General features: G+C 42.0%; 3 protein-coding genes across 3 annotated transcripts in view; 2 read left to right on the top strand and 1 right to left on the bottom strand.

Moving 5' to 3' along the window:
• The window catches only part of prkcaa (protein kinase C, alpha, a), a 130,853-nt gene extending 124,257 nt beyond the window's left edge, over positions 1-6,596 (bottom strand). The window contains exons 1-2 of the mRNA XM_068727332.1: positions 6,268-6,596; positions 4,488-4,519 (exon numbers count right to left, since the gene is read on the bottom strand). Of these exons, the coding sequence (XP_068583433.1) occupies positions 4,488-4,519; positions 6,268-6,434 (199 nt within the window). The 5' untranslated portion in view covers positions 6,435-6,596. The remainder of the gene's footprint in view (positions 1-4,487; positions 4,520-6,267) is intronic.
• Positions 6,597-9,282: 2,686 nt separating this feature from the next.
• LOC137884801 (beta-2-glycoprotein 1-like) lies at positions 9,283-12,306 on the top strand. Its single transcript, XM_068726819.1, has 8 exons — positions 9,283-9,413; positions 9,691-9,870; positions 10,362-10,458; positions 10,551-10,627; positions 10,846-11,031; positions 11,140-11,319; positions 11,474-11,671; positions 12,040-12,306. Exons 1-8 carry the CDS (start codon positions 9,344-9,346, stop codon positions 12,129-12,131), a joined length of 1,080 nt encoding a protein of 359 aa, XP_068582920.1. The 5' UTR covers positions 9,283-9,343; the 3' UTR covers positions 12,132-12,306.
• Positions 12,307-13,734: 1,428 nt separating this feature from the next.
• LOC137884802 (beta-2-glycoprotein 1-like) lies at positions 13,735-18,730 on the top strand. Its single transcript, XM_068726820.1, has 8 exons — positions 13,735-14,033; positions 14,700-14,876; positions 15,147-15,243; positions 16,141-16,217; positions 16,520-16,708; positions 17,060-17,239; positions 17,741-17,938; positions 18,621-18,730. Exons 1-8 carry the CDS (start codon positions 13,958-13,960, stop codon positions 18,683-18,685), a joined length of 1,059 nt encoding a protein of 352 aa, XP_068582921.1. The 5' UTR covers positions 13,735-13,957; the 3' UTR covers positions 18,686-18,730.
• Positions 18,731-21,374: the final 2,644 nt, after the last annotated feature.

Genomic DNA, 21,374 nt, shown 5'->3' with positions numbered 1-21,374 from the left:
GCTGAACCTTCAGCACTATAAGCAGGCTTCTAACGCAGCTCAGATGAAGCAGAAAAAAAAAAAAACATCGTAAAAGAAGCGTGGACTGTTTGAGCAAATTGACGTGGAAAGATGAAACAACAACAAGCAGTTCTAGTGGAATTTGTGTGCTAGCCTGCAGAGACGGCCACTCCGAGTTTACCTTTCCATGGCCTGTTAACAGGGGCCTTGTTGGGATGACATGGTGGCGGATGTGTAGTAGGATGCTCCGGGTACTGTCCAAACACTGCACAGCACGAGGTAAACAAAGACGCTGTGTATTGATGGGAAGCCTGCCCTCTATCCGGGACTTGTGCATCTCCAGAGTCAGGAAACGAGCGGGAAACATCCCCCACAGACCCGTCACAACCTGGACACCGCCTGTTCCAACTCCTCCCCTCTGGCTGGCGCTACAGAGCACTGTACGCCACAGCAACCAGACACCGGAACAGCTTCTTTCCGCTGGCCGTCACTCTGATGAACACTGTGATACTGTCATACAGCGTCAGAAACAAATCCCTGTGCAATAATCCGGTACCTATATATTCCAAATGATATATATATATATATATATATACATATTTCACCTTTTTCATGTACATAAAAGTATTCTGTTTCCATGTTTATTCAAGCATCCTTGCATCATTGCACTTTTATCTCCATTTCATTGTCATTGTGTTTTATGTTCATAGATATACTTTTTATATATATTTATATGTGTACATAGTACATAGCAAGACTACTAACTATCAAAGGACCAAAGAGGCAGGGCTGCTTTGTTTATGACTAACCGGTTGGTTAGAATTGTTTTTGGATTCTCACAACAGAAACACAATCGTGACAAATGACAACTGCATTTAGCTAGCAGGGAATAACAGGGGTGAAAAATCCATCACCATCGAGTAGTCGTCTCTCTCAGGAGGCAACAGAAATACTCATTAGCTTCCTTTCTGGAACTTTGGAAGGCCTCGGGGCAAAATTCAGTCATCTATAGTCTGCCAATAAACATATCCAATGCACTGGGGAACTCAGAGGTTCTTCTCAAGAAGCCGTCAAGCGAGCACAAATCCATCAAAAGCATCGACACTCTAGAAATGATCCGTTACGGGTAGCGGTGCAACGGATCATAAAAGTCTCGGTTCGGGTCGTATCACGGATCAGAGTCACGGATCGGATCAGCACAAAAGAAAAAGAAGAGTAAATATAACTTTTACAGAACCCTGAACATGTTTTTGGAGGCCCACGTCACGGTATAAAGGCAAACATATACAATGTTTCAGCTTCATATCTCATTAGATGGAGTAAAAAAAAACTTGTTATTAATAAAATCTGAAATAGGATCGACGCTGTGGGCACAAAGGCCTCAAAATACCATCTCCATCCTGTTTCGAAAAGTCACCTTGTGGCAGAAATCCTGGATTAGCTAGACAATCTGGAGCAAGGAATGAATATTACACTTCTTTCAATAGGGGCTGTCTCTGAAGAAGGCACTTGACCCCCCCAAACACTTAAGGAGGGATGCTCAGTGGCCGACAGAAGCACGTGGCTCGCTATGAATGCGTTTGGCTGAATGAAGGTGAGGCTACAGGACAGCATTAACACTGTCGGCTTAACCCTCGGCAAATCAGAACCCGGAGAGATGAAGGACCAAATGAGAAACCCTAACCCACAACCCAGGCTCACGGGATTCAAAAAGACTGAACTCAACGAGATCTGAACAGTGAATGTGCTGAGCGTGCGGATTGCCCGTCTGTATTATAATGTCAACTAAACTAATTTGAGATACCCTGCTGCAGCAGAGCAGTGAAATAAGACTCCAGAGGAAAAGTGAAGCCAGGTGAAGATGGACGGATGGTTCACGATGCAGATAGCATCTAGAACGCTGGTTACTGATAGGCTTGTTTGTTTCCACAACATTAACTCCCTTTAAAATTAACTCTGTTCTAATGTTTCATTACACTCGCATCAACATAACTCATGTTTCAACACAATTACTTTCTGGATTAATGAACTAATTATTTGCTCTATAAAATGTCAGAAAAGTGTGAAAGCTGCGATATTTTAAAGACCCTAGATGACATAATTTAATTGCTAGATTTTTGTCAAAGAACAATGCAAACCCCAAAGAGTTTACTTTTTATTTTGTTTTAACAGATATAGAAGAAAATATCACATCTGAGACGCTGAAACTGGTGAAATGTGTGTATTTTTTACGTGGCTCCAATGATTACTGAACAACCGACTTAAAATCGGATGTAAAAATGTACTTTGTATGTTTTTATACATATCTGATTTCAACATGCTCTCAAAAATAACCACACACAAGCAACACATTTAATGAGCTTAAATGTGTGCAGTAAAATCTTGGATTGCAATTTCAAGCTCTCAACACTATAAACTACACGTGTGATGCGATACTGTGCCACCCACCCTATTCTTAGAAAAGAGACATTTGCAGGGCTGAAAATGAAATGTCACTCTTGTTAGAGAAAGGCCACTCTCCGGTTTATTACTTTGTCACTTCAAGTAGTGGCTGAGAGGCTCGCTGGCTCTGCTGGAGCGCTCGACCCTCATTTTCTAGAAGCTTAAGTTGAATAATTAATGACTAAACAGATATTATAAAGTTGGGGGGGGGGGGCTTTCTCTCTTTGAATAGCTGTAGTGTAACCAATGGCCTTCATCTTCATAAGGCACGCATTATTTATTTAAGATTATTTATGGTGGAAGAAGAAGGAGCGGTCAGTTTTTTGAGCCGTCGGTCGTCTCTCCTGTATGAAAAGCATGCAGCGGTTAAAACGAGGCAGGATGAACATGACAACGCTGAGGAAGAAGGGGGGGGGGGAGACACGCTGGCGATAATTATGCATAAACATGTTAGGCTGTCAACACTCCGACACCTTGGACTGACTCATTACGGAGCCCGGTTTCACCCAAGGGGGAGCAAATACTGGAGAGCAGACTGCATGCCACCTCTAGGAGAGGAGATCACACAGAAGAGTGGGTGTTGGGGCTTGTAGCAGTCAATACGCAAGTTCCTACGAAGCACCTAAATGTAGGATGATTAGGAAGATGTCAAGGAAGCAGCTTCTGGATCATTGAGAGAGAGGGAGAGAGAGAGAGAGAGAGAGAGAGAGAGAGACCGTCTTCTGTTCTGTGCTGTGCGGAAGGAGGACTCCGTCGGAAGGGTTTCCCATCAAGTCATTCGCTGGATGCTTTCTTTTTGTACTGTGGTGAAATATGTCACATTTTCAACACACTTGCTACAGATGACATCTGATAATAAGCAGTACTGCAGCAGCTCTCAGAACCAAGAGATGGCACGAGTAAAACAAAAGCCTGTGATCAAATATTTAAGTGTGAAGATTTTTAAAACCAGTGTTTAGAATGTGACTTTTTTTGTTTTTTTGTTGGTCCGCGCACATACCTGGAAAAGACTGAAATCCAGATCAGCGACGGCCATAGTGAAAGCTGACTTTTGGAATTTTTAGCGCTAAAACAACATGAAAGACTTTATGTCTAAGTGCAACATCAGCTTAACATCATCTGCACCGTTACCTGGGCGCTCTCCATCAGAGTCCGACTTTGGCAAGCGCCAACGTTTCCACATTAGATGAGGAATTCTGAGAGTCGGTGCATGCTGAAGCTCAACATGGCGGGTTGATGGGAAATCCACCTTCAGGGATGCTTTTAATTTGGGGGGGGGGGGGGGAGGACGTGAGGAACTAGATGTGTCCGTAATCCCACATACAGGTCTCACCTGTCATTCAGCTCACACCGTTTCTAACAAACACACTTTCATTTGTCTCTTCTTTGCCAAACCGTTCTCTACCTGTTGTCAGTAATTAAAAGCTTCACTTATTAGGAGGCACTTTATTGATAGATAAACGGTTGAATAGCACATTCAATTCCAATTACCACTGTGTTAATTAACATTTTGAATGGAAGTCAGCACCATGCAAAAAGCTCGAAAGAACTCGACCCCATAATAAACACCCCATAATAAACAAACAGCTAACCGCCCTCTGGTTCTATGCTGTTTGCCAAATAATAAAAATGAAAACGCAATGTTGTTCTAGGCTCATTTCCTTCAGGCCACCTGATTTAGATACAGTATGGCCACAATAACACTACCCTGACTGTGGGTAAACAAATAACGCAGAGCTTGCGGAAAAAAAAAAAAAAGCAGACGAATCGAGACGCTGTTTCTCGGCATCTTCGTCGCAAGTCAGCAGGATGACCGGAGACGAGCGGATCGATGCGGCGGTTCGTGTGGCAGACGCTCCAACGGTCAGAGTATATGTTCAGACTCATCAAATGAAGGAGTGAGAGAAGCAGCCAAAAGCTTAACACACTTAACACACTCGACATGTCTCACACACACACACACACACACACACACACACACACACACGTGTGGTCAGGCTCATTACATGTGATTGATGTCAGATGTCAGTCAATTAAGCATTTACCTTGGCACTGGAATCCTTGTTTTCCAAACCCCCTGTGAAAGCAAAGGAGACGGAATTAAATGGTTGTTTTACGCTTTCTCACTCACACATACACCAACACAGAAAATCCATTCATTCACACCACACACGGGGTGTTTCATCATGTGCTTCTACTATTGAACATTTTTATATTTTGCTGGTAGCATTTCTTGTCGTCTCCACAATAAAAATGAATATTTCAGAACACGTCGTACTCTCACTGAGTCCTGTAGCGACACGCTGTCAGAAGAGTTACATCAACACCGGAAATGTGTGGACACTCCCGAGTCTTTCATGATTTGGGAAAGGCCCCCTTAGTTCTAATGAAGAAACACATTGATGCTCAAGAATACAGTGGTATTTCAGAAAACGGTGCGCTTCAGAGAAGGCCCAACAGCAGGATTCATGAAGAGTCGTGCTTCTGAGTTTGCCCCAGTTGGAACTTGACGGGCGGTGCGAAGCCCAGACTTCAACCCCGTCCAGCATCTTTGGGATGAACAGAAACATTGTCGGCCTCACGGCGGATGATGTCGCGGCTGAATGGCAACAATTCACAACTTGCATGAAGAGGCTCCATTCTGCAATCCAGAAAGTCGAGCGACAGGTTGTTGCCTTAAAGATTTGTGTTGAGCATTTGTTTTGCTAAGGAGTGAACGTCGGTAGGGCAAAGGTCACGCTGGAACACTAGCAGCAAAAAAGAACCTGAGATGACACTCGCACCTGGAAGAGCACAGGACGGTAAAAAAATACCGGGACTGTCTGCGTACTCTCAGAAAGTATGTTTTGTGATACTTTCCAAATGCATTGTGTCACCGATGGAAAGAATTGCAGCATAAAGGCAACCCCTCTGCAGGTCACGGCCCACTTCAAGTGCGCTTCAACTGAACACCACAGGTGCTGCTCATGTTGAGCCAGTGCTCTGCAGTGTTGGTGAAGTTCTTTTCCAAAGGGGCTCTCAGCGTCTCCTTAAAATCCAGCCAGTGAGCAACAACGCGAGAGCTTTTCAGCAATACATGCTCCATTTGTTCCACTTCAGAGAGAAAAAAAACAAAAAAAACAGGATGGAAGGCTTTAATAGCTCGACTCAATGCCAGGAAGGGGGAACATATTAGTCATCCAAAGACTTTAATCAGGTCCAATCTATGCACCTTCACAGCAGTAACGTGTTGGAGGAAGACGACAAGAAAAGTGGACTTAAACAGTTGCCTCTGAGACATTGCCACTAATGCAGAAATGTGTCCATTTATGTTTGTGCAACATTGATGTTGTTCTCAAAAAGGAGTTACTGGGGCCACTTAATCACACAAAGATGGAAATTGCTGCTTTAAATTCCCTGTTTCCCACTGGGCTTCTTTTTGTTTCCCCACTTACAGAAAATGTATTCTCAAACCACAACCCGAAACATACGTTTAACTCCCTCTCTGCAAACAGTTATTATGCCAGTGCTGCACCAATAACATAAACAACAGAATAACTCCTCCCATATGGGACCGCTTGGGACAAAATCTCGAAAAGTGGATTCCCTGGAGGAAAATCCACTAGGGAGAAGAAAAAAAAAAAAAAACCCTGACGACTTTCTGACACCCGTGTCCGGTCACTTCAAGGCTTGCAGAAGAAGTGTAGGTGGCAGGAGTAAGAAGGGAAAAGTTAGCATGAAGTTGCGTTACATCATCGAGCATACTCGACTGAAGTTACCGATATGCAACAGGCAGCAGTCAGGAGGAGAGGGAGGGGGGGTGGAAGTGGGAGACGGGAGGCTTACCAGATGAAGTCGGTGCAGTGGCTGCAGAAAGTCGGCTGCTTGAAGAACCTGGCTGTGAATTTGTGGTTCTTCACTTCGTGGACGTTTTTTTGCCTCAGAGCACCTTTGCGAGCGAACCTGTTCGCCACGTCCGCGGTGGACGACTCGTTTGAATTTACATCAGCCATGTCGTCCCTTACAAAACAACGCAACGCTACAGCTTCGGTGTTGCTGTCTTGAAGTGTTTCCCGGTCCGTTTAGAGGCGCAGCCTTCAGTGTCGAGCCAGCAGAGCGCGGGGCGTCGGTCTTCACCGGAGACACTGTACTTACTGTCTGAGGGCTTTCCCTGCCTGCCGTCTCCACTGACAGCTCAGCACGCTGCCAAGCTAGCCACAGCCGGAAAGTTCTACATCCGGTCCGTACCTTCGAAATAAAAGTATTTTCTGTTTTCTACAAAAATAAAACCCTGCTACACATTTCACACCAATCTGGTGCATGCCCAGTATGACTACAGTTTGTTGAAAAGTGACAGCCAAGTTGATAAGCAAGACAGTAGCTCTGATTTCATAAATAGCTTTCCGAGGGCATGAGTTTCAGTCGTGGAAAACGTTGTAGCGTATAGTGAATAATCCTGAAGACTTAATTCAGCTGCTGAACTGTAGCTGACACACAGATTGGATCAATACAAAAACATGATTTGTATGGGTAATTTTTTCTTAAATATTAATGTTAATCAATATTATGGTCAAGCCTTTTTTTTGTGCAGGAATTAGTATACACCAGCAACATTAGAGAGATGCCCTGCAATAAATTATGCATGCTAAAATGATCTGTTATTGTTGACATTTTTAATGCACCCCATTTGTATCAGTTAAGTTAGACAAAATATTCACCTCTCAGTATTAGGCAACGTGACACAAAAGCGCCACAAACCACAGGCCATAAAGTTAAAACACATCTCTTAAACAGTTTTATAACCTTTGTGAAGGTAGAATTTATTACAGGGCTTTTGGCTGCATTAACTTCAGCCACCTAATAAACTGGCAACCGAGTGTATAAAATACACAAGTGTCCTCGGTGTAGCCCTGTATCTGTGCGGCCTTTAAACTCACAAAGGGCTTCGTGATGCATTGGCTGTCAAACAATACATGACAGCGACAGCCACCAACCTTCATCAGAAAAAACACATGAAACATTTCTGCATATTAAGCCTTCTACTATTAAAAAGTACTGTAGATCATATTCACAAGTTCAGCTCCTTGGAGGAATTGAACTAGCAACCTTCAAGTCATAAACAGGAATCTCTGAATTGCAAGATTATTTCTGGTGAGGGTCTGTAGTGGATGTTAAAACAATGGGTTTTTGGCCAGATTAGCAGATTTATTTTGCATATTATCCTAGTTCCAAGCCTGTGGAGCAATAACCTTTCAAACAGTCAATCCAAACGCCAGAGAGAGCAGGCTTCTGTCTTTAAAGCCTACTTTAAGCTGTTTTATTTCTAAGACACACTTCCTTCTCGTGGTCCGAGTAGGCCATATCTTTGTGTAACTTGACGCTGCTCCTCACCGCTTCCTCCTTCACTATCCGGCTGATGTCACGCATCCGAGCAGGGCCCGCTTTGGAAAGGGGCCCCGCGTCCCGCTTCAGGAATTTTGGATGGGGAGCGTCATCGTGTGGAAACATGGCGTACTACACTTGTATAACCGCTCTGCAGAAGTGCTCAGTTGGGCGACATTAGCGCATATACAGATCCAGTTAATGTCGTGTTTGAGTCGCTTCAACTCATTTTGTGTCCATGTGTTTCACAATACTCAGCCTGGACGTGTTTGTGATGCATCTATAATAAAAGAGCAACTTCTTCATAATTAACATTGTTGCTTTACGTAAAGAAAACATGGAATGATGATGAGATCACCACTGTAGACCTACTGTCTCCATCTTTTCACATGTTCACAAACACTGCCGTGTATCTAGTCCTTCAAAACCACAATTTATTAAACAAAAACCAGATGGTTTTACTTTCCATTTAAGCTCACGGTGTTTGTCTTTGATAATGTGCTTCATTGTGTCGATTGTTCTTAAAGATCTCTTCCTGTTGTTATGAATATGCCTTCAACTGGATTCCTCGCTCACACACACACTGCTGCAGGTGGTTGGTGTTTCGGCTGGAATGCAATTCTTGACCATTTTGGAGAATTCTCTCACAGCTGTCTCACAGTTCACCAGCTCTTTTGACCTACTTGCTATGTCTGAAACTTTACCAATCCCCTCAGGTTCACTGACCAGCAGAGCAGCCTAACCATCTCAACCCCTCTCATGCGAAAGACAAATATTTGCAAATTAAATCGGATTAGATGAACCAGATGTACTCTCCCCGGAAAGCATATGATTTTGGGCTCAAGTCAATCTAAAACATCCATTGCTTAAGAGAAAGAACAAGAGCTTTATTATCTGTCAGTTTCATGATGTGTATTTCATTAAAATAATGAAGCCTATCTGCCAGTTGAACCAACAGTCGTATTACTCCTCAACAAATCCTTTGACCTAGATACGTATTGCATCATTTCAGTGATTATGTTCTGCAGGTCAGTTTTTCTGTCTTTTTTTTAGTAGACTATCTTCTGTTATTAAACTTTCTTTCAACCTGTACTTCTTAAATGTTTCTAACTTAAACAAAAAGCAACTATGTGTAAACCCCAACTAGAGTAGGCTACATACAGTGTTGTTTCTCTGCTTCATTAGAGCAACCAGCTATTGAGCATTGCTAAAAAGTACAATACATGGTTTATGTGTGTGTGTGTGTGTGTGTGTGTGTGCATGCGTGCGTGCGTGCGTACGTACATGCATGTGTGTGTGTTTGTACAGTGTCTTCGGAGTCTCTCCCTCATTATTTATGAGTTAAAATATCATGCTGCCAGCTTCTTGTACCAAATCAAGGTTATCGACCAGTTCTGGGTAAATATGCAGGAGTTAAGACCTTTGTGCTCAATCAATAGGAGCTTGCACTGGCATCTGATTGGAGCGGGCTATGAGGGGTCCGTTTACCCAGCAGCAGCCCTCATGCTGGCTCCACTGAGGAGACTTCACTCCCGAGAAGATGGCTCCGGCGTTGGCTTTGCTGGTCCTTTGCCAAGTGGCTTTATACACAACTGTAACATCCAAGAACGGTAAAATAGAGCAGGAGAATTGCTTTATTTGTCTTTGAGCATGAATCGACTCTATTGTGCTTTTCGTCATGTGCTGCAAATATTTCTGTTTAACTTTTAATCACTGTCCTTTATCTATTTGCATTTTCTTGTCTAATGTATCTTTTGTACAAGTTTGTATCAAAAGTGTGCACAACTTTTACAGCAATCCCTGACAGTCTAATCTACACAGCGTACTGTTGTTGAACATTATTCCTGTGAATCCTGATGTATTTGTTAAATTATATTTCTGGTGCAGTATGTGGCCGACCTTTTGTCACCGACGGGATTGAGGAGTCGACCCTAAAACATTTGTATGAGGTGGGAGAGGAGCTGACCCCCACATGTGAAAGGGGGTACTTGCCTTCGACAGCGACCCCTCGAAGGATGACCTGCACCGGCACAGGAGCATGGACACGGTCAGACCTGGCATGCTCCCGTGAGTTTACTGGAGTGTCGGACTCTCACTCTACTACATCGTGACAATGCAGTGTTTCTCCTCTTTCCATAGAGCAATGCAGCAGTGCAATGCTAGAACAGCTGTAATTCTTAAATTGTTACAACCATCTAAAAGTAGAAGGTGTGAGCAAGGCGGGAGAAAAAGTTGGCTTATGTATTAGGCTCCTGCTAACTTGAAAAAAAAAGAAGAAAAAAAATCCCAGAGAACCCCAGAGAAATCATTTCCCAGTGTGTAGCAGGATTTATTTTACTCCATGATGTCCAGCTTTCTTCAGAAGACATCGACCAGGAAACAATCAATTTAGTGCAAAATAAGGGTTTTCAGCAGTTTTATCAGAATACAGGGATATCAATATTATATAGTCTGATTTAGTCCGATATAGTCTGACCTTAAGAATATTCCAGTGACTCACATTTTGCTGCTTCTACGATGTGTATATATACAGTAGTATTGAACCATCTCTTCTGCAGCCAAGATGTGCCCAATCCCTGGACCTCTGCAGCCATTAGCAATGGGGAGGACAGAAGCTCCATTCAAGAGTGTGCTTAACTTCACATGTGATGATGGGTAAGATTGATTGAGATACAAAATGAAGTCACTTTACAGTTCACAAGGTGTGTTTACAGTACTATATGTGAGAATGATGTGAACTTTGTCAGGTACGTCATGCAAGGAGCCAATGAGAGCAGGTGTTTACATGATGGTACCTGGAACAATCCACCGCCTCTCTGCAAAGGTACTGGAGGGAAATATATGCAGTGGAAATGGTAACAGACTTTGTGTCCAAGCATAAATAAGCATTTATTTATCTTATAAGGAAGCTGGACTTCTATTTGTTTATTGACGCACTTGTTTATTATGTAAGAGAGATTATTATTTTCGTATATTGCACCTTAGAGGCTCACAAAGAAGAAATGCAGCGGAGTTCTAGCCTGATCGTTTTTCTTCTTACAGCTGTGAACTGTCCACTGCCCAAGCCACCCAGAGATGGAAGGATTGCCTTTGATAAGCCAGTTACTGGAAGCACCGCCATGTATGGCCAAGGCTGGACATACGAGTGTAACCAACGTATGGCACCAAGTTTTGAGAGGGGATCCTGCATGGCTGATGGAAGTGCAACTGAGCCACCGGTGTGCCGAGGTGCGCAGACCGTGACCGTGTTCTCCATGTTCTCCATGTTCTCCATGTTCTTTGACCATCCTTTTTTAACTACTAAATAACGCCTCCTCACCTTTGTGATCATCCCAGAGGTGAGCTGCGCCATCCCAACAGCCATACCAAATGGCTTCATCACCTTCGCTGTGATGAGACAACATGGCTACAAGGACAAGATTAAGTACGCCTGCAACGAGCATCATATTCTGGATGGAGAAGCTGAGATACAGTGCCAAAACTCAGGAAACTGGTCTACCAAGCCAGTTTGCAGAGGTGAGAAAATCTGATCTTGAAAACTAAACTCAGGCTAAATTCATTTATTCATGAATCTACATCTGCAGTCGATAAGTAAACCACAAGTATCCATACACAAGTCGAGAGAGTCTCCAGCCCCCTTGGTTACTTAAAATGAGCTTTTCCCATCCAGCTCCTTGCACAGTTGGCATCAAAAGAGGCCGTATCTTCTACAATGCCAAGAAGCTCTGGATCGCAGACCTGAAACCCAACAGAGTCCTCCATGGAGAACATGTTGCCTTCTATTGTCTGAACAGAGTGGAGAGGTGTGGCTACCCTGTGGTCAGCACCTGTAACGATGGGACCCTCCCCATCCCAGAGTGCTTCGAGGGTGAGTTCTTGACAGCTAAATTGAATTCAAAACTCTTTTAGATTTTAAAAGTAGGCACCATGAACACTTGTACAGATACAAAACCTTTAACCCAACTTCTTTTTAATGCTGGTTGAGACTTGAACTGTGATGTTTAATAAGCAGGGGTAAGCATTGTGTATATACTGTAATGAGTACACTATTCAACAGCAAGGATAACAGTAAACATTAGACAAGGACAGGTTCTTGATATTTGACTCAAAGCTGAGTTTGGGCACAATAAATCAGATCACTCATTACATGTCTTTGGAGAAGCCCATGATGTTTCCATGCAGCAATGCATTTGATGATTACTGTAATACGTCTGCCTTTGTTTTTCTTGCTTTTAGAACCAGGCAGGGTGGAGTACACCGTAAGGCCCAAAACCCTTCCATCAGAAATCACGATGTGTGCTTCTTCACCCACTGCAAGACCTGCTTAACTTTGAACAGGATGCCCTGAAACGGCATGTTGTACACTGACAGAATACTTGCATAACACCAATAATTGGACCATGCTGCAGAGACAGGTGCCACTTATATTTCTTGTGCCTTTCAGTATCAGCTAGTAATAAAGTCATTATTAATACAATAATTAAAAAGGTTTGGTGCTTGAAAGAGTCCGAGTAAACCTGTGTAGTCTTCAACCCGCTGATGCATACCAGTACATACTACATACCCAATACTGGAGTTACAATGAAAACTGAAGATATGAATTATGTGTGTCCACAATCCTACCTAATTTCCCAGGAGGTTTGATATCAATTCACACCTTATTAATGTGTGAATCTCATGTGAATCTGATCTCCCTGGTAACTTCTATATGTGGCCTTAACCACTCTTAGGGGATATCACGGTGTGAGCAACCTACAGAGGTAGTAGAACTGATGAAGTGATGAGTGGGGAAATACCTTCAAGACAGTGGCACGAAATTACACAAAGGCTGAGGCCATAAAAAGATCAAACTTATGTATCATTTTAACTTTTCATTCATTCATTCATTCATTCATCTTCGTCCGCTTATCCGGGATCGGGTCGCGGGGGCAACAGCTCCAGCAGGGGACCCCAAACTTCCCTTTCCCGGGCCACATCAGCCAGCTCTGACTGGGGGATCCCGAGGCGCTCCCAGGCCAGTTTGGAGATATAATCCCTCCACCTGGTCCTGGGCCTCCCTCGGGGTCTCCTCCCAGCTGGTCGTGCCTGGAACACCTCCCTAGGGAGGCGCCCAGGTGGCATCCTCACCAGATGCCCGAACCACCTCAACTGGCTCCGTTCCACGCAAAGAAGCAGCGGCTCTACTCCGAGTCCCTCACGGATGACCGAACTTCTCACCCTATCTCTAAGGGAGATGCCAGCCACCCTCCTGAGGAAACCCATTTCGGCCGCTTGTACCCGCGATCTAATTCTTTCGGTCATGACCCAGTCCACATGACCATAGGTGAGGGTAGGAACGAAGATTTAACTTCTCACCTTTAGCAAATAAAGTTTGTGTGCATGCGTGTTCGTAGCGTCTGGCTTCGTAGATCTCAGCTCAGTTAAAGTACAAAGTAACAAAATGCTGTTTAGCTTTGGTAATGCAAACTTGTAAAAAGGTAGAGATACATGTTCATCACTTTACTTCAACCTGTTTCAACTTGGACGTCGATATCAAACATGTAGCTGATCGCTGAGGGAGGCATTGTAGATATCACTTCTTTCTAAGAATCGTACTCCAATGTTGAACGCAATAACTCTTTGTTATCTCTATATTTGTGATGAGATTGCATTGTCAATTGCCCTTGCTACACATCACCTCTGTAAGAGGCGTTTTTCTTTTCTTTCATGTGTTGCAAAGTGCACCAAGCCCGTCACAAACATTAATGGTGGGGTGTGAAAGGGACATTTATGGAAACAAACATTCTTACACCTCATAACCCAAATTAGATTGTTGTGTTTCGATGCATGTCTGCCCTTTGATATGACTTGAGCAACAGCTAAATGGGGCCAAATGAAGTTTCATAATATCGCAACAACAAGGGAAAGTCCGCCGCTGGAGCTTTTCACTTCCAGTAAAATGTCACGAGGATTACAATCTGTTATTGCAAAACTCAAGCAAAAAAAAGAAAGAAGCAAAAGAGAAAACAAGGATCACCAGTGAGCAGTTACTTCATACTGCTCTTATCTGTTTTAGAGGAACACAAACAGCAGTGAAAGAGAGGACAGAGATTCAGTGTTTTGAAGCAGAGACCACAGGAAAGAACAGAGGAGCGTCTGTCCATTTCTACAAAGGATGGAACGCATGCTGGCTTTGATTCTGCTGTGTCCATTTGTATATTTTACCTCCGCTACATCCGAACAAGACAATGGTATTTGCTTTTATTTCTTACTTTCTAAAACTTTACATGGCTCGAACTGCAAGCATTCACACTCATTACTTTGCTGTTGTCATGGCTTTAGCGTCAGGTAATGTTACTAGAAACGGATTAGTAATGACCATGTTTAATTTTGGATGCATACAAGGTAATTATATCACTTCATTTTTTGTTTGAGATGGTTTGTTTCAATATGTTGTGAAGCTTTTCTGTTTATATGAAATACGCTGGAATCTTCGCTACAGAATTAGATTTAGATTTTTTTGTTAAGTTTCTGCTACTCGCTCCCTGTCAAATGTTGGCAGCGTTGCCAGTCAAACTGTTTGAATGGTCGACATCAACGTTCAATAGAGTTAACCCTATTTCAGAAAAGTGGACCAAGTAAAGCCCTGAAGAGAGTTATACACTCCTTCAGAATAATCAACTTATATGATAAGTAAACTACAAATACAGTATAAAACTACACATACACACACATTCCTTCTATTTCAGGCTCAGCACATGAGATACAATACACAAGATCAGACTCAATGCTTAACTCCTGAGGTGCTAATGTTCATTAGCTTCTCATGCTTTGAGGCTGGATAATAATGAATCTATTGGAATATTCATTTCCAAGTAATTTGAGAGTCTATACATAATCATCATTTGTCATTGCAGTGTGTTTCAGGCCTAAGCTGGCTGCCAACATTGAGATGGATGGGCTCCAGAGGTACTTCAGCCCCGGTGTGGAGTTAACGCTGTCCTGTAAACAGGGATACACCCCTGTGTCCGGCCCTCGGAAGATTGTTTGCGGTGCCAGCGGAGAATGGACGAAAACCAGATTAATGTGCATACGTGGGTCTCCACTACTCTAGTGAGAACTTGGGGTCAAATTTATACACTTCAATTCAATTTTACTATGATTATTTCTGATATGGCATCGAAAAATGCAATGCTTTAATACATTTCGGGGAGAATTTGATCAAGTATGTGAACAATTGTGATACTCTCATCTATAATATTATTGGTATTTGTGTTTCTATGTTTGCATTATTCATAACAGAATAACTGAATAGCAAAAGCCTCAATTCACAAATCTTCTCTGTACTGTTTTCTCTCCTGCAGCAAAACGGTGTCCCTATCCTGATCCATTGTCTAATGGAGAATTGTACTATGAGGATATCGTGTTCCAGAGTACTATTAACTATACGTGTGATGAAGGGTAAAGCAACAACATCCTGTTGAATTTCATTGTGTCATTCGCTCTCTCGCCCACCTCGCTGTCCCCAATACACTGGTGGCATTTTTAGAAAATGCAAATGGGAGGCCTCTAATCAAGCAAACAGGTCTATTGAGCAGAGCTTAGCAATAGTAAAGCATGTTAAGTAAAGTGTAGGCAACTTACATCATCCTGTGAGTGAAGTGTGAAGATAAACCAAAGATAAATCAAACGCTGGAATTGATTAGTGGATTTGAAAGTTCTGAAAACAAAATGATTGCCTCAAATCAGCAGGGCACACAGCTGTTAATCTAACTTTGCCTGAGACCACATGCCAAGTAGAGATTTCCTGGCATTTCAAGTGCAAGCTTTTTATTGAATAAATTCAAATATTTCATCTGTTATCAGTTAACAGAAAGAGGGAGCAAGTGTGTGCATATACACACACAAAATACTTAACAGTCTGCACACTGTCAGGCAACATTTTGATCTACTTGAAAGGGAATAAGAGGAATAAACCATGAAGCCTGACAGTGTGCATGCCTCCTTTGTGCCCTGAGGTTTACACATAGTGTCATCACAATCAATTGCCCATGTACTTTTGAGTCCTGAATTTTGACTATTTAAGCATCAGCACACACAACAAACAGAGCTACATACGGAGCAGGTCCTCTTCAGCAGCCCAGAACCAAACACTGGCTCCAAATTCCTGTTTTCCTGTTTTTCTGTTTTTCTGTCAGGCAGCGTAGTTCTCCTACTCGCTTGGCACACGGTAGAAGTTTCAGTTGGTTGCAATCTGCAACCTTACCGCTAGATAGTAACACTAAATCCTACATGTGTGTTTCATGTATTTATTTGCAATCTAAGCATGAACTGAAATGATCTGACTGCTCTGCACAGGTACACCTTGACTGGAGACAGTGCTGCTGTGTGTCTTGCCAATGGAACATGGAGCACACCAGTGCCAGAGTGCAAGCGTATGTAAACCATAACATCCTTCTGCAAGGCCAGAAAATAAATGAGAAAGCATAAAACTGGATTTTACTGTGGCCTTAGAAGATAGGCACACAATTGAATGAATCTGTCCTATAGGCCAGTGAAAACACATTTTACTTGGTTTCTAGAAATGTACCGTAACTAAGCTATTAGTCAATTTGCCCTGCTGTAAATGCAAACTGATATAAGAAATATTCACATATTTATACACAACAGAAAAATGACACAGTGCAAGCATGCATTATATATATAAATTGGGCATATTCTGTCTCTTGTCTTGTAGCCGTAACCTGTGGTCTCGCACCGATCCCACAGTTTGGGATGATAATTTATGACAACAGGATCAGAGGGAACACCACTTATTACAATGTTGGAGGGACGTACAAGTGTCTGCCTCCGTACGTACTTTTTGGCAACGCAAGAGCAGAGTGCACTGTCAGCGGCAACTGGACCAAGACACCTGAATGTCGAGGTATAAAGGTTTAAAATAATAACACCAAGAAGAGTTAATGTGGCATGGCAAGAAGTATTTACTGAGCACTACCGTTGCTTTAAGGTTTCACTGAAAACAGTTTTTTTTTTTCTCACTCTACTGTTGGGAGTACAGCTAGAAGGTAATAACTATATGACAGCGGGTGCTGAAAAGACACACTAATAACAAATTAGATGCAATAGCGCCATTGGGACATTTCCCAATACACTTTAACTGGAATAGACACCTGGTAAAAATATGAAAACATATAGTGGCCGACTATATGATGTATAGCCACATTTTCATTCGTAGAGTCTCTCTAATGAATGGATTAAATGAATCCTGTTACAGTGGTGACCTGCCCTGCACCGGAGAACATTGACAAAGGCTACATGTCAAGCAACGACCCGAGAGACTACGACTACATGGAAACGGTCAAATATGACTGCAATGGAGACTATGTACTGGAAGGAAGCCTCCAGATTGTTTGTCAGCAAGATGGGAATTGGTCTGAAAAGCCGTCCTGCAAAGGTAGGGCTGCAACCAATATTACCGTTATTTTACATTACAAATTCAGGTGATAGCCGCATTTCTTGGGTGATCTTGATAGGTGAAGGACCTGTGACATGCTTGTAGCTGTTTAGTTCTATAGAAAAGGGTGGCATATGAAACATTTTCCCAGTTTGGAGTCATGCATTCCTCTTTCCAAGTCTGTCTGGAACTTTTGGTGTTGATAATTCCATCCCAGCCTTTTTCCATTTCTTTTACTTTCAACTTTACTTCAATCCCGTGACTCATTTTTTTTGCCTGTGTTGACCGTTACATCAGTGTATATACGTTTGGAAATGCTTTTCAGAGTTAAAATGGTCATTTGAATGCCTCTGCATTTGACCTAAAGTGTCAGTTGCCATCTAATATAAACTCCTCCTCCCTTTTATAGGTAGCTAACCACTCTCAATTTCCTGTGTAGGGACACATGAACAACATCATAAAATATAATTTTTTTTTGTTTCTTCTACTTGTCACATACAGCTCCTTGCAGTGTTGGCATACAGAAAGTAAGGATACTATACAAAGGACGAAAAATCTGGATCAAAGACCTACAGCCTAACAGAGTCTTACACAAGGAGATCATCTCAGTCTACTGCATGGACAAGGCCAGGAAATGTGGCTATGCAGTATCAACCCAGTGCATCGATGGGAAACTCAAAATCCCTGAATGCTTTGAGCGTAAGAAATATTTCACAACATATCACCCAATAGCCAGAACACTATAGACTTTATTCCATTTAATTTATTTCTTAACTTTTTTAATACATTTTTCATATTTACTTCACTATCACTCAACCTAAGACATCAGCAGTGCCGATTCATAAAAACATGTATTAACAGCTATTTTCTAATTAGATTTGAAGAAACAGTGTTTTAAAAAATATCAATACCATAAGAGATGCACATTTAAACTATCAGAGCAGTTCTTGCAGTACATGATCCAAGTGTTTCAGAGCCAAGTGATTGTCCTCTGGGTTCAAAAGTATAGTTTTTATTCCCCATTCATCCCAATTCAGATTTCCCCAATTAGTAATTGGTAATAACAATAAATTAGTTATTGCAATAACAAGTATTCTCATTATGTCATACATATGTACATACATATTTACAGTCCCCTACAAGTTATCACCTGGCTTGGTCATATCACTTGGAGCAGCTACACTTCCCATCAGACCTATTTTTGCTCAACCCTGCAGTGAACAGCAAATCACAGCAGGACACATGAATGCTTTTAGGGTCAATATTCTTTAGACATGATCACTAAATTATAAAAGAGAAACACTTTGATTATTAAGGCTCTTTACCTCAATTATGGGAAGTGTATTCTGACCTGTTCTCTGTGTGTGTGTCTCTTTTCTAGAGCCCAGCGGTGTTGATTATGCCATAAATTCAAGTTCACTTCCATCAGAAATCGAACAGTGCTGAAACAGCAGATCCCTTCTCTGATTATTAAACTACTTCCATATCCAATAGGTGTCGGTGTGTTCTGGTTGTTGTTGTGGTTTTCTTCTGTCTGTTCAGTCTTCTTGAACTTTAAATAATAGAGACTATATTATACCTGAAACTCTTGCCAACCTGTGCCTCACATTTGCAAAATTATTTTTAGTATGGTGGTGCCAGCCAAACACCCTATTTTACAAGACTCACTAAAGTTCCTTCCCGATCGAGTCCAGTTACTCTTTCACTCTGCTGTGCACAGGTCAAGATGATCTTCTACCTTTCTTTGCAAACTCGCTTTCTGATCATCTGTACTTCATATTTATCATTCAAATTAACACATACATTGTGCAAGTAATGTACTGTAATTAAAATACATGGCTTATTAATTGAGGTAACGCTTGATAGTAAGGTCTTTATAGTACGTGTTAATTAGTGGGTAATAATATGTATTGCCTCTATGTACCTGCAAAAAGCACAGCTAACTGTTAATAAGTGCAAAATAAAGGATTTGTTCATCTTAATTAGGCATTGTTGTATGTGCATAGCTAACTGCTAAGAAATGCATAATGAAGTATGATAAAGTATGTATTGATCTCATTAAAGCAACAAAAAAGTGAAACAATGATATAAGAGGTAAGTTAGTGATCTGCAATATGTAGCCATATACACACAAAGATGGCCACCATTAATGTATTTGCTTGTATTGTCTATTTGGCTCTTGCTCAGGCAATGCTGCCAGTCCATGTGTGGTATCGGCATGGGACCATCGATGGATAGGTCCTCTGACCACGAGATTAAGCAGACATGCTGCTCTCTTTTAAGAGCCAGCCAAATTTGACTTTGAGATTCGGTTACACACCACAACTTGTGTGTCCCAGAAAAAAATGTCCTCCTGGCCAAATGAAGGCAGATTGGCCATCAAGAGCCAAACCAGAAAATGTCATGTCCCCTGAGAAAGGTGAGCTGAAAATAATCCTGCCCTGGTTAAAAATTGAAAAAAGGAGACTGCGTGCACGAAGCAACACCCTACTGCAGGACCTGCAGATCACTGCGCACTCTACAACACCTTCCATGACTTCTGTGAAGACATACAATGTGCTTGTGATTAGATCAGCTTTAACCGTCATTGCTTATGACATTTTGCTATTCTGATACTCCTGAAGTGTCCTTCTGCTTATTGTCCAGACTGCATATTCCCTGTAGTAGTGTTACCAAGAATGTGTGTAACGTTACGCTGACCTGCCTGTAATGTTACAACCATACAGCAACACTCCACGAATACAGTGGCCAAAATTAACACACACATGTTTATGTTTATTGTTGGTCCATGCTACAAGCTAACATGCTAACGCTATTGGTGAACTTCCAACATTCCAGGTGCACAACACCAAACATTAACAAAAAAAATGGCTGACCGTGAGTCTGTGACCATGTCAATTTGGCAGGAGTACACAGAATTCCCAGCAGTGCAGCCTCCACATTTCTTTTCTCATTTTTACAGGACAACTTTTGTGTAAAGAAGATATAACTTTCAGAGATTGTTTTATAGTAACCAGCTACCTGATAACATGGCAGCACAATTTGACATCAATTTACACACAGAACACTCTTTTCTCTCACACTCTTTATGATAAACAACATGTGATCTTTTATTTCATCTTTAAAAAGTGTTGAAACTAATAGTCATCATATTTGCTACTATTGACACGTTGACCTATAATTTCACTATCTATGAATAATTTATGTCAGTGTGTTCCTGGTGTTTCAGACCCAGACGGGTCATTGTAGGATTGCTCATCTCAGTGTTCATCGATTACTTGCAGGCATGATCATTCTGGCAAATTTACAGTTAAACCAGACATATCTCCTTCACCAGGGAGGCTCTAGAGAGGATCAGGTGACACAAATCTTTTCTGCCCAGGCAGGATGTTTCCTGTCATAAGCAAGTTCCCTCCCTTTCTGCTCCTTTTCACCACATCCATTCGGTCCATCCAAAGGCTCCAGCCCAGATGCATCAGAATATGGATTGTCCAGAACTTTGAGTTGACCTGTGAGATAAGGCACATAGACTATTTGATTCTATTGATTTGTAGGGCAAAAAATAGGATTTAAATTCAACAAAACAAAGTTTAAATCTCATAAAAATGCAAAAGACGACTTTGCTCTTCACAAACATTCCATAAGGATTATATTGTCTGTGAATCTGTACCACTGGTGGCTTTGTCTCCAGCTAGTGGCCGACTCAGATTCACTGCGTATATTCACAACTTTGTCCCGCCGATGGTACTATTGTTGGTCTTGTTAAAAACTTTATTTTGGGGCATTTGATTCAGTAAAAAAAAAAAGCGAACCGATCGCCCTCTCCTTGCAGCTACATCGATCAGAATGCAAAGAGGCAAGGGAGACTTCTTCTCCACGCCAGAAAAATATATTAACCATTATAACCAGATGTGTGTTAAAACAGGATATGTTCACGTTATTGCGACGTACAGACGCATCACGTTATAACAAGAAACGTCTCTCGTTATAACAATACTCTGGGCCTATTAATCACAAACAAGATAGATAGTTTTCGCTTTACGCTGTGCGCGCTCCCGCGAAGTGCGCGCAGCACGCCGCTGTCCTCTGACAAACATTCGTCTATTCTCGCGAGATCCGACGAGTTCTGCTTTCT

This window comes from Cebidichthys violaceus, unplaced genomic scaffold (genome assembly GCF_023349555.1).
Source record: "Cebidichthys violaceus isolate CVI_PGR_0920_01 unplaced genomic scaffold, fCebVio1.0.p SCAF_4, whole genome shotgun sequence".
NCBI classification, from domain to species: Eukaryota; Metazoa; Chordata; class Actinopteri; order Perciformes; family Stichaeidae; genus Cebidichthys; species Cebidichthys violaceus.
This window is presented reverse-complemented; position numbering and strand designations above follow the sequence as displayed.

What these genes read in the sequence shown, in the direction of transcription:
- LOC137884801 (XM_068726819.1), top strand. Translation starts at nt 9,344, where the DNA reads ATGGCTCCGGCGTTGGCTTTGCTGGTCCTTTGCCAAGTGGCTTTATAC. An exon ending in TCCACCGCCTCTCTGCAAAG is followed by an intron (nt 10,628 to 10,845) that starts GTACTGGAGGGA and finishes TTCTTCTTACAG; the next exon opens with CTGTGAACTGTCCACTGCCC. An exon ending in TGAGCCACCGGTGTGCCGAG is followed by an intron (nt 11,032 to 11,139) that starts GTGCGCAGACCG and finishes TGATCATCCCAG; the next exon opens with AGGTGAGCTGCGCCATCCCA.
- LOC137884802 (XM_068726820.1), top strand. Translation starts at nt 13,958, where the DNA reads ATGGAACGCATGCTGGCTTTGATTCTGCTGTGTCCATTTGTATATTTT. An exon ending in TACATCCGAACAAGACAATG is followed by an intron (nt 14,034 to 14,699) that starts GTATTTGCTTTT and finishes TTGTCATTGCAG; the next exon opens with TGTGTTTCAGGCCTAAGCTG. An exon ending in TGAAAAGCCGTCCTGCAAAG is followed by an intron (nt 17,240 to 17,740) that starts GTAGGGCTGCAA and finishes TGTCACATACAG; the next exon opens with CTCCTTGCAGTGTTGGCATA.